Consider the following 13,467-nt stretch of genomic DNA (forward strand, 5'->3'; position numbering starts at 1 on the left):
GCGGGTCTCGAACCCGTGGGCTCAGGCAGTCCACTCACCTCAGCCTCCCAAGGCGCGGGATTACAGGCTGAGCCACCGAGCCTGGCTGTGACCAGTGTATTGATTTGAGGGTTATAAATAAAGTTTAGCCTGCTAAATGAAGTAACAAATATAGAAGCTGAGAATAAAGAACTGTAACTGTCTATGGAGAAATTACCTAAATCCTAAGTTTCCCATAAGCATGAAGTTTGGGTTCTTAATTCCTACAGATCTAATAACACACTCTTTCCCATAATTCCATATAAAAAGAACTAGGTCACTAGGTATGGTGGTTCACACCTGTAATCCCATAATAGGAAGGCTGAAGTGTAAGTATTGCTTGAGCTCAGGAGCTCAAGACAAGCCTGGGCAACATAGTGAGACCTCATCTATACAAAAAAATTAAAAAAGAGGCCAGGCATGGTGGCACAGGTCTGTAGTCCCAGCTGCTCAGGAGGCTGAGGAGGAAGGACTGCCTGATCCCAGGAGGTCAAGGCTGCGGGGAGCCATGATTGTGCCACTGCACTTTGCCACGCACACTCCAGCCTGGGTGACAGTGAGACCTCGACTCAAAAAAATTAAGCCTTCCAGTTGACATCAGGGTGGACACACCTAATTTTCTTTTCTTCCAAGTCCCTTGCCTTTCTTTGCCCTCCTCACAGTCACAGCGATATTAACCATGACTCATTTGCTCCCCACACCCCTCCTCTTTGAAATAGACACAGGCTCCCCCTTATGTTTTGAGAGTTTGAGAAGCAACACATATTCAAGATCTGGTTTCCTAATTATTAACGTTTTATGCCATGCTTGTCATGTCCGCTTATGCATATAGGACATTCCTTAGCAGTCTACTTGGAGCAGAATAATAGGACAAACAACAACAAGCAAAGTCCTGTGATACTAGTATATATATGGTACTTCTTGGAAAGACTTGCTTGCACAAACCCACTTTGCCATGCACATTCCCCAGAGCAGAAACAAACAATCCATACAAAGGCAGCCCTGCCACACTGTCCAGGTGGCATTTTTACATCAGGGCCATCTAGTGTCTGAGTCTTTTAATTATCAGCCAGTCCTACTTAGTCAATTCACAATAAATTAGAAAAAACATAAAGGTTTGAAGTATTTAAAGCAAGCGAGAGAGAAGCCAATGGAAAAACACAGACCATTGGAAAGACTCCACACATTCAAAGGCAAGAGGAGAGGGGAATTCAGAAGGCATCAGATTGTGTGTACAGATACAGATGAGATGACCATCCAGACTTGATACCATTTCTGCCAAAGGGGGCCGAGTTGACCCCTACTAATGCCCAACAATGGAAAGCAAGATACAAAGCACTGAAGATTCTTTGAAATTCCTCCTTTGATGACTGAGTGGATGGGATGCTTAAGAATGCAGAAATAGGCCTTTATAAATATCAGATTATAAAAGATTATGAAAACACCATATGTCAAATACCATGTAAATAGCAGGAGAACTTCTGAGCCCATTTACTTAATTGTCTTTGGAGAACTCAAGACTCTTGGGGGATTTGGGGCCCTTGCTGGTGTCTAGGGAAGAATGGTGTATCAGACAGAGACCATGGCTTTCTGGATGTCAGTGATCTCCATTCTCACATGTGCAAGTGAGAGTCATTGTTGTTGGCAGACTTCCATTTTTAAAAAAATTCATTTTCTTTCATTGACAATAAAATTGTATATATTTATGATGAGCAACATGATATTTTGCTATATGTATATACTGTAGAATGGCGACATTAAGCTGGTGAACACATGTATTACCTCACACACTTTTTGTGTGTGGTGAGAACACTTAAAATATGCTCTCTTAGTGCACCAGAAGTTTAAAAGAAAGAGACACAGGAGGAAAGAGGTAAGACTAAATGGAATCAGGAATCTTCAAGTAAGGTAAACTTCTCTTGTGTTTGTAAAATGTCCAGGGTCACTGACGCTTTATGAAGTTACTATTCCAATAAAAATCGTAGAGTTGGAAAAAGAGGATTGCAGGTGAGTGAGGATAAAGGAAGGAAAATAATGTTTACTGAACACCTAACACGAACTGGATGGACCGTTGGCCCTCTGTATCCATGGGCTCTGTATCTGTGGATACAACCAACCACAGATTAAAAAATATTCAGGAAAAAACAGTCTGTACTGATCAGGTAGACTTTTTTCTTGTCATAATTCCCTAAATAAAATGGTATAACGGCTATTTTTCATAGCATTTACATTTCATTAGGTACTATAAGTAATCTAGAGATGATTGATTTAACGTATATGGAAAGATATAGCCCAGTACAGTGGCTCATGTCTATAATTACAGCATTTTGGGAGGCTAAGGCAGAAGTATTGCTTGAGCCCAGGAGTTGGAGACCAGCCTGGGCAACATTAATGAGACCCTGTCTCTAGGGAAAAAAATTAAAAATAATTTATAAATAAAAACAAAGTATATGAGAGAATGTGTGTAGGTTATATGCAAATACCATGCCCCTTTATTCTAGGGACTTGAGCATCCTGGGACTGTTATTCTTAGGAGAGTCTGGAATACCCCACAACACTGAGGGACAACTGTATATGCTGTCATTCAATTTCCACAGCTTTATGAAAAGGATTCTATTAGTCTCATGTTCCAGAAGAAATGGAAGTTGGGTTAGCAACTTGCCAGGGTCACCAGCCAACCTGAAGGAATCAAGTCTGCCTGACTCAAAGCCTTCCTCTCTCTCTCCACCACCATTTTAGGAAAAGGAGACGAAACTCAGGAAGGGCAAAAGTGAGGTAACTTTCTGTGCCAAGATCTCCTCGCCTGTAAAATGAGGATAATAATAGAACTGATCTCAGGCGTTGTTACCAGAATTCAGCGAGACAGTCTACAAAATGTAGGCATGGGGTTTCATAAAGGAGACTTATTTTTGTTCTTTTCCTTCTCATTTCATTTTATCAAATTGATTTTTTAAAAAATCTATCTACTAAGTCTAGTAGACATTTGCTAATGTACATATGCAGAAAATAAAAAGATAAGTACCCTCTAAAAAAATACCTCACTGTGTTATACTAAGGGAATTTATTGGCTATTAGGAGAGACAGTCCCTACAAGCCTTTGAAAATCTTGCTAACCAGGCAGTTATCAGAATGGGGTGGGTGATTATATGGGACTACTTTGTATATAATAAAAATTAAAAAGATTATATGATAGCATGACAGTTTTATTTTTATTTATTTGTGAGTCAGGGTCACACTCTATTATGCAGGCTGGAATGCAGTGGCACAATCATGGCTCATTTTAGCCTCAACCTTCTGGGCTCAGGTAATCCTTCCACCTCAGCCTCCTAAATAGCTGGGACTACAGGTACATGCCACCACACCTGGCTAATATTTTTATTTTTATTTTTTTTCAGAGATGAGGTCTCAGTGTTGCCCAGGCTAGTCTCAAACTCCTGGGCTCAAACAATCCTCCTGCCTCAGCCTCCCAAACTGCTGGGATTATAGACATGAGCCCAGTGCTTGTATACATTGACCTGGATCTGTATATATAATTACCTTTCTGAAAATTAACGTATACATTCCATTTCAAATAACTTCAGCCTTGACCATGAGGGAAAAAAATGTCCAAGTTGGTTGTCAGCAAGCCTTGGAATAGGCACAATCTTATCTCTACCCTTTGTCTAGATTAAAACATGTTAAAATATCTAGTTTCACTAGGATTCAGCCTAGCTTTATGTGTCTTGCTTACTGAGCTCTAGAGAGTAAAAAACTCTAGAGAGAAATGAAATCTGTGGCAGTTAAAAAGAATACACACACACACACACACACACACAATTATATATATATACATATATAATATAAAACGCCAACCACAAATGTGGCAGTTTTATGGCTTAAGCCTCAAGTGCCACATTCAATGATGAAGTTTAAATCCAAGAACAGGACAGAACAAGTTTAGTCTACTCAGCCACAGCCCATCCAAGTTGCCCCTTTGAGATAACTGAGATATCAACTGTATACTAGTCCTTAAAAAAGGTAGACAAATGCCAGAACAGATGATTCAAAGGTTAATTTCTGGAGATATGACTATTTTTTTTTAGTTGGAGTCTCACTCCATCGCCCAGGTTAGAGTGCAGTGGCACACTCACATTCACCCCAGTGTCAACCTGCTGGGCTCCAGCGATCCTTCCGCCTCAGCCTTCCAAGTAGCCAAAACTATAGGCATGTGTTACCACACCCAGCAAATTTTTGATTTATTATAGAGACAAGGTCTTGCCAAGATGTCCAGGCAGGTCTCGAACCCACGGGCTCAGGCAATCCACTCGCCTTGGCCTCGCAAAGTGCTGGGATTACAAGCTGAGTCACTGAGCCTGGGTAGATGTGACTATTAAGTGGCATCAGGAATATTGTTTTTTCTTCCCATAGGGTTTCATGCTAACAGAAAAAAATAACACAAAAACACTGCTATTGTTTTGTGTGTGGGGGGGTGCTTCTCTCCATCGATCAGATCACTGTTATTTCCAACATTATGTGCAAAGAAAACTGACAACTTACACTGTACAATGTGTGAAATCAAGAGCGCCGCGCTGGTGTCGTTACACGTCAGCCTGCCTTGTGCCAAGTCCTGCTTCACCTGCAGAGCAAACAGGTACCTGCGAAGGTCAACAGAGATGGCATCACACAAAGAGAACAGGTCAGCATGAAAGGCAGACACACTTTCAGCAACCCATTTGCACCATGAGAAACTGAAGAAAGGGATATAAAACCCAATGAGAAAGTCTGCATGTCTGTAGTGAGTGTCAGTTGCCACTCACTGCAGTGTAAATGCCTCCCCCAAAAGACAGTTATGTTAGAATCTTTTTACATAATGGATAATATGTTTCATTTTATATGGTAAGAGAGAGAGCCATAAAAATCTAAGATGATAACCTATCACCCTATATATTTTTGCAGGGTGTAGGAAACATTTAAACTTTTTTTTTTCCATAGAATCAATCTAAAATGGCTTCATGGTTCAGACAATAACAGCAGCTTATTATGGTTAGTAAGAGGTTAGCTAATGGAATCAGAGAAAGAAGGGTATCTTTTTTTGTGGTATAATAGTTCACTTAGCTACTTCCAGAAGCCTCAGTTACCAGATCTGTGAAAATTAATTTATTGTTAAATTATTTTCTTTACGTTGTAAGCAAGTCAACATTTTTGGTGTAAGAGAAGAAAAAGACATTTGTACGTGAAAGAAATTGAGAAAAAACTGTGATGTTAAAATGGATTTGAAAATAATGATATAACTCATAAATGTTTAGAAAGGTACTTAATAGTTTTGTCCGCTGCCAGGAAATGGTGTCCCCTCAGTATCAACCCTATGCACCCACAGTCTGTCCCTCATACAATTACCCACTGGAAGGACACAGAGGCAAGTCCTTGGAGAAATGGTAGATTCCGGATCTATTTGAGCAACTCCTTAGTCAAAAATTGGTAACTCAGGGCAAAGAACTGAGCATGTAATCCGCCTCTTCAGTATGAAGGGTATTTCAAGATAGTCAGATACCCCAAGTGGTTGAGGCAATGTTTTACTTTACAGGAGAATGTCAACTTATAATGTGGCAAGAATAACAGAATTTGAAAGTCCTCATCCTACAACCTCTAAAGAAATGATTGACTCCAGCAAGGATTGTCAATTGGTGAAAAATACATTTAGGAGACTGAATGTTTGCATAGGGCCAAGTAACACAACTTTACCTCACAATGGAGAGACCAGAATGTCACCACCTTAATCCAAGGAACATCTTAGCACCATTAATGAAATATAAAGCATATACCACTTATGGATATTAGTGCAAAATGCTCAGCAGTATCCGTCAAGATTTTAGAATGAATCTCCAAAGCTATGGTTTGGATGTTTGTCTCATCTGAACCTCTTGCTGAAATGTGATCCCTACTGCTGGCACAGGACTTAATGAGATTGTTTGGGTCAGAAGTAGGGAAATGCCCCCCTCGGAGGTGAGTGAGTTCTCACTCTATTAGTTCCTGTGAGAGTTGGTTGTTAACAAAAGTCCGGCACTACTCCCCAGAATCCCCATTTCCTCTCTTGCCATGTGATCTCTGTCCACCCCAGCTCCCTTTCACCTTCCACCATGACTGGAAGCAGCCTAAGGTCCTCACCAGACACAGATGCGCAATCTTCAACTTTCCAGCCATCCACAGTGAACCAAATAAATCCTTCTTCTTTATATATTACCCAACCTCAGGTATTCCTTTACAGCAACACAAAAATAAGACTAAGACGTCCAGTTTTCAGGAAAATACAGGGGATAAAGGAATACACTAAATAGTGCCACAAGGAAGTAATCATGTGAATTCAGAAGGTAGAATATTTTGTTTGGTCTAGTTGCTTCAGCAAGATGGTATCATAAAGAAAAGAAAATAAGTCATGCTACAATACAAGAGGTCCAGAGGACAGATAACCAGATGCAGTATGTAGTCTGAATGAATCTTCTTTTAGAATAAGCAGATATAAATGATAGTTGGGAGACAAATACAGAAATCTGAATATGGCCAATGCAGAAGACAAGATAAAAAGTACATATACGTTCATAGATAAAAGTCAGAAAGGATATCACATGGATGTGACAGGCAATGGGATTACAGCGTTTTCCCTAGTCTTATTCATGTGTATATTCTGACTTTCTACAATGTATATTTACTTGTAATGCAATAACAACAGGTTATTTTTATTTTTTAAAAGGGCCTTTAACAATATCAACCAGAGGTTTTTAGAAGAATTACATAAGATAGTACATTAAAAATGCAGTGATCCAAATCATTCGATAGATGTTAGCAATTTTTTTTAAAATAAAAGAATAATCCCCTTTAAGTCGTTTAGAAAGTGCCATCATTAAGAACTAAAAAAAAAAATACAGTGACAACTGTATAACCAGCAAAACACACCCAACAGATCTGCCAGTGGACACCAGCTGACCTTTCTCCAACCTCCCTGTTATTCTTGCTCTCTTTCCTCCCTCCCTCCCTCTCAAGTCAAAGGGAAGAAAAGGTGAGAAGATAAAACAATCTAAACATTAACATGTACATTCATACAGAAAGAGGTAGCACAAACAATGGTTCTGGATTAGCGGTCATTGGCTTTTGAATCCAACATTTCATAGGTCTACAGGCTTCGATTCTAATTTGTGTGGTTGGCTTTTTTAAATAAACAGGAGGGCTTTATGTTTTAAAAGCATTCCATTCTTAAATATTTTACCATTTACCAGCTCAAGCATGAGATTCTTTGTTCACAAAAAAGTGTTCAGGGACAGATCTGTGGTCAGAGCCCAACAGGCTGTGGGAACCTTTGGTGATGATCTCATGTGTACATGAGGGCCCATGTGTACATGTGGGCTACAAAACAGCATTAGGATCTGAGTGCTCACCCATGGCTTTGGAGGGCATGTGTCTTTTTTGAAGACTAAAGAAAGAACTCGTCACTCCCTGATGATGCTGATTCTTCCTGTTCCAAGGCCCATGTAACATGAGAAATAGCTTCCTGGGAACTCTGTCGACTCTTCTTACTGACATGAGCTGTAAGTTGAGCACACTGGCTGCGATGCTCATTTTAGAGGTCAGCAGCACCTTTAGTACTATAAACTGAAGCAATTTCAATTGGCCTCACAAGAGCTACAGGCTATGTTTGCTTAGCAGGCACTAAATAAAACTAAACTGGCAAACACCATGAAAACACAAAGTGCTCAAAACGGAAACCAACTCTCCTTGTCAGAAAGGTGGGCATGGGAAGGGTGGTGGTGATGGTGGCAGATGTAATCAGAAGGGCTTTATGTCTAGGGGTGGCAAGAGCTACGCACCCACCCATCTGATGCCTTGCTTTCAACATGAATATATATATTTTTTGAGTTGGGGGTCGCACTCTGTCACTCCAGCTGGAGAGCAATGGCATGATCACAGCTCACGGCAGCCTTGATTTCCTAGGTTCAAATGCTCCTTCCCCCTTAGCCTCCCAAGAAGCTGGGACTACAGGTACATGCCACTACACTCAGCTAATTTTTTTTTTTTTACATTTTGTAGAGTTGAGGTCTTGCTATGTTGCCTAGACCAGTCTTGAACTCCTGGGCTCAAGCAATCCTCCTGCCTCAGCCTCCTCAAGTGCTGGGATAAGCCACTGTACCTGACCAACAAGAATATTTTATTCCATTTGAAGGTCATAACCTTCTCTCTATCCTTACTGAATGTGGTAATTTACAATTTCCCTGCAGTCAAAGGGAACACTTCAGCAGGGGTTCAGAGTAGCACATTCTGACAGGGCCCCCTCCACTTATGAGAAGGACACAGGCAAGTAGAAATTGGATCCAGTCAAAGACAGGATGGCCAGAGAAAAGAGGAAGAACACAGGGTAGCTAAACTCAGCTCAAGAAAAGTGACTCCGAACTATGCAAAGCAATCTTTTCCAAAGTCCCCTCCCTTGCTCGCTGCTTTCAGTCAACACCTGTGAGTCAGGACTTTCCTCCTCTGGGATGCCTGGGCAATGCTGTCAATGGGACAGAGTTCCACTGACCGTGCAGCTCATTAAATAGAAAGGCATCCAGCTTCCTGTTGAACAGCGAACTGCAACCTAATCTCCTATCTATATAAGTGGGAAGCTGAAAGCTATTCCTGGAGGCCCAAAGAATTAACCACAGATCTGGAGTAACCCGTACCCTGCACAAATGCCGGCTAGCTCCTCTGTCCTGCTCATGTGTACGTATGTCCCTCCCACAATGCATGGCGGGCACAGAGCTTCTCCCAATACCCCTCACTCACCATCTGCCAAAGAAAAGTGCCTAACATTCAACAGTTCGCCCCTTTCTGCTCATATATAGGAGTTTGAGAGTGTGGGGACCACCACCAGGTGGACCTGCAAGGTTCCCTGTACTTGGTGCCAAAGTGGCTAACGATGCAGAGCTGATAAATACAGTAGGAATCTCAGATCAATTTTATTCAACACTGAGCCAAAAGAATTGTCTCCCTGGAAAAGAGTTCCAAAATGTCAGTTCACACTGGGAGCCAGAAAACTAAACAACAAAACCCTGCTCCCTCCAGCTGGGTTCGTGTAACTTGAGGAATGTATCAGCACGGACAGAGAAGCTGGCAGCGTACCAGGCACATTCGGCTTGATGGTAACAAGCCGTACGGAGTTTTATGACAAGGACCGGGATGGCAGACAACTGCAAACCTCTACAGGCAATGAGTCACAAAAACTGAAAAGGTGCGACATTATTTGCAAAACATGAAGGAAAAAAAAACAAAACAAAACGATTTATGCCTCCGACTCCCTACAGGGAAAGAGGCCCAGTATATGGCGAAACAAGCGTATAACCGACCCATCTGTAGCTGACTCGTCCTTGGATTTATTTCAACATGCTGAGCTCAGAGCAATGCGCATTCCAATGACGGGAAAACTGACCCCAGAAACCTAAAGACAGTAGTCCCAATAAAGCCATCCCGCAAAGATTCCCCTGCCGTTGGCCCCCCAGTCCTGTGCAATGTGGTTTAGCATCTCAGGCCATCCCTCCTCTGCGTTATGTGGTCTATTAAACTGCATGTAGGTCCCAGAAGGTTGTCGCCTTTTGTCAGTTTCTGGCTGTCTGCAACCTTCTTCACGGATTTGAGGATTGTAAGTGGAGGCAGACAACTGATGGCAACTCATTTGGAAAGCACAAAGCAGGGGGAAGTCTTTATTGTCCCCTCTTCCTGGAACTCCATGCCTGAGGATCCGATGGCCTTCCTGCCATGGCCAGGTGATGTCTGTTATTTATTTATTTATTTTTTGAGACAAGGTCTCATTCTGTTGCTCAGACTAAAGTGCAGTGGCACAATCACGATTCACTACAGCCTCGACCTCCTGGGCTCCAGTGATCCTCCCACCTCAGCCTCCAGAGTAGCTAGGACTATAGGTGTGCGCCATCATACCCAGCTAATTTTCTTATTTTTTGTAGAGCTGGGGGGTCTCACTATGTTGCCGAGGCTGGTCTTGAACTCCTGGCCTCAAGTGATCCTCTCACATCAGCCTCCCAAAGTGCTGGGATTATAGGCATGAGCCACTACACCGGCTGTGACATCTAACAGATATCTCACTTGGAAGCTGCCCAGAACCACCCCAACTCTCTATCTCTCCCCAATCCTCCACTTCCTTCCTTCCTTTTCTCATTTTGGTAATCACCAGTTGCGCAAGTCAAAAATGTAAGCATCGTCTCAACTTTCCTCAGACTTCATTTCCAACCCATTTCCAAGACAGAGGAATCCTGCTCCTGGTACATATTCCAAACTCAGTCACTTTCTCCGCTGCCATTGCTACCGCATTCTTTGCCGCCATCATCTTGGCCTGGACTACCACACCTGCTTCCTCAATGGATGCCCTGTGAATCTCCTCCTCCTCCCAGCATCCACAGGGCAGCTAGTCTTTCAACCCCATGTACCGTCGAGTCTGTCTCCCCCTCACTACATTGCCCTCAGCACTCTTGCCATGCTGGCCCTCCTTTAAGTATTTGAATGTGTGGAGCTTATCCCTGCCTTGGGTATCATACTGATGGCTCCATCTCTCTGGAAAGCTCTTCCTCAGAAAACGACTGTCAGATCCGCTTTACTCCCTCAGGAGGCGTTCCAGACCCACATCTGGTCATCACCCGATCATTTCTTGTCATTCTGTCCTTCCTCAGTTACCTAAAAAGCTCTTACCACTATCTGATAATTCTCTTGTGTAATAATCTTGTCTGTTTCCATGAGAGTCGAGACTTGTCTTTTCACCACTATATCCCCAGTCCTAGAACAACACTTACATACCTTGTACACTTAATCAATATTGCTGATTAAGTGAATGTCATCATCCCTTTGATATGTGATGGTCAATGACCCAAGGTACTGTGCTGTGTACCAAGAGGGATGAGAAAGGATATGGCAGCCTTAGCCTCCACTTGAAAGGCACACATAACAAAAATTGGGCTGGCCAGACGAATGTACTCTGAAGGGCACTCTTGAAAGAGAGGCATTTTATCTTTACGTGTTCCTTAGAGCTCTGCTTTCTTTTGGTATGCCGTCTGTCATGGCTCAAGCTATAAATGAGCAGTGGGGATGGAGAGGATGATGGCAGTGATGGTGGTGGTGCTGGTGATGGTGGTGATAACGGTGATGAAGACTCTGACAACGATGACGGTGATGATAATGGCAGTGATGACAGTGAGGATGATGACAATGATGATGGTGGTGGTGATGACAGCTGCTATGTACGGTGTCCCGACTGGATCCCAGTCACTCTGTACATAATAGTGCTTCCCCTCAAAACGCGTCTAACCAAGCAAGCATTTTAGCAAGCATGGTTAGAGGGGAATTAACAGGAGCACAGAAGGAAGAAGTAACCTGCCAGCCATGCAGCTGTCAGGTGATGGGACTGATGGCCACAGCCAAGCCCGGCCCACCTTGCATACTTCCTATACTTGGTCACCTTTTCAAAGAAAATGATCTACAGTTCATATCAAATCCACCCATCCATGGTAGCATCAAAGATAAATGCTGAGTTAACATGTTGTTTTCTCACTTCCCAAAATTGTCTCATGAAGTGATAGCTACAAGATGGAAAATATGACATTAACAGGTTATAAGGTCCAAGTTATGTCATATCACAGCTTCACAGAAACCAGGCTTTAAGGAAAACGTGGCACTTTTCTTTCTCCCCATTTTTGTAAGGAGAGCTGGGAGAAACAGGCATTAAACTGTTAAGCACAGAACAGATGCTGGTCAAGTAAATATTATGAAAATGTTGATGCAATCAATGTAGAACATTATCTCTTTTTCTCTGCACCGTGTAGAACAGCCAGTTTCCAAACCACTAACCTTGTGAGTTCTTCTTGGAGTTGTGTATGGTCAGGGGGAAAGAATTTCACCACAAACTTGACAACAACATGCTTTGGCCCTAAAGAAAGGAGAGAAAAAAAGCAGTGGAGCTTTTATTGATTTACGTTTCAAATGCCGCTAAAGAAAATGACTTTACAGGGTATATTATATACCAAATAATGCACCTCATTTCAAGCTCCCAAGAGCACATCTGCCAACCTCCCAGTCACTCAATAACTGGTCAAGTTCAACTACTAATTCATACTTCCATATTGTGGGGAAACATATTAATGCTTTTAAAAAATACTATAACAGAGGCATTACATGGAGTTATTAAAATTTTTTTCTGGGGACTTAAATTATCCCCAGATTGTTTTAAAAAAGTCATTTATCTTTAAAAATGTATCTACTTGGCTGCTTTTATACAAATATGGGCTTTAGATAATTTAAGGAGAAGATAAATCAATGTAAACCAGTTATACAATTTATTATATTTAACTGTGTATAAGGTATCATTGCTAATGTGTTTATCTAGTATGTTCCTAGCACCTGGTTGCTCTCCTGAACTTGGAGAGAAAATATAAACAGGACATGGTCCTGTCTTTATACGTGTCTTATAAACCATCATACCAACAAGTTAAGACAACATCAGGAAGCAGATGGATGCCGGGGGGAGGGAAAGACTATGAACAATATAAATAACTATTCTTTTATACTCAAAACATAATATATTATAAAATAATAATCTGAGATCTAGGTCAGAGTTTTTTGTTTTGATGTGCAAGTTAAAACAAAAGAGTTGTCTTATTATACACAAGGAATATTATGCAGCCATAAATAAGGACAAACATATGGACTTTGCAGCAACTTGGATGGATTTAGAGTCAATCATACTCAGTGACCTATCACAGAAACAAAGAACAGAGTACCATATGTTCTCACTCATAAGCAGAACTTGAACAATTCTCATAATACTATAAGAAAGGGATTGGCAGTAGTGGGATACTGCCAGGGGAGAGGGTGGGATTGGCAGTTAAAGGAAACTGCTAGGGGAGGGAGGGGCATACCTCATCAACAAGGGTACCTGCATAATCAACGTTTGTATACCTAACCCTGAATTGTACCCCACATCTTTATAATAAAAAAAAAGAGCAGTCTTACAAGGTCTGTCATTTGAAATGACAGCAAGGAGTTTACATTCCACAAAATATAAGGCAGCATTATAAAATCCAAATGTTAACAGTAGTATTATAAAAGCAGAAAATATCTTTATTCTACTTTTCATGACCACATACAAAAGGTAATGTTTGTATTTTAATTTCTGCGATCGATCATACATTCAAGTTTAGAAAAAACAAAGCTGAGGCCAGACGTGGTGGCTCGTACCTGTAATCCCAGCACTTTGGGAGGTGGTAGCAAGAGAACTGCCTCAGTCCAAGGGTTCGAGACCAGCCTAGGTAATTTTGTGAGACTTCATCTCTACGATAAAATTTTTTTTAAAAGTGAGCTGGGCCAGGCTCGGTGCTCAGCCTGCAATCCCGCGCCTTTGGGAGGCTGAGGTGAGTGGATTGCCTGAGCCTGAGGGTTCGAGAC

At 41.7% G+C, this 13,467-nt stretch overlaps 1 protein-coding gene across 2 annotated transcripts in view; it reads right to left on the reverse strand.

Moving 5' to 3' along the window:
• The window catches only part of FARP1 (FERM, ARH/RhoGEF and pleckstrin domain protein 1), a 292,674-nt gene that overhangs the window by 72,684 nt on the left and 206,523 nt on the right, over nucleotides 1-13,467 (reverse strand). For both annotated transcript variants that reach the window (XM_008073446.1, XM_021706666.1), the window contains 2 exons: nucleotides 11,875-11,953; nucleotides 4,555-4,652 (listed from right to left, as the gene is read on the reverse strand). In XM_008073446.1, the coding sequence (XP_008071637.1) occupies nucleotides 4,555-4,652; nucleotides 11,875-11,953 (177 nt within the window). The remainder of the gene's footprint in view (nucleotides 1-4,554; nucleotides 4,653-11,874; nucleotides 11,954-13,467) is intronic.

Source organism: Carlito syrichta, unplaced genomic scaffold (assembly GCF_000164805.1).
Source record: "Carlito syrichta isolate Samal-C Ts95f unplaced genomic scaffold, Tarsius_syrichta-2.0.1 Scaffold315847, whole genome shotgun sequence".
Lineage (NCBI taxonomy): Eukaryota > Metazoa > Chordata > Mammalia > Primates > Tarsiidae > Carlito > Carlito syrichta.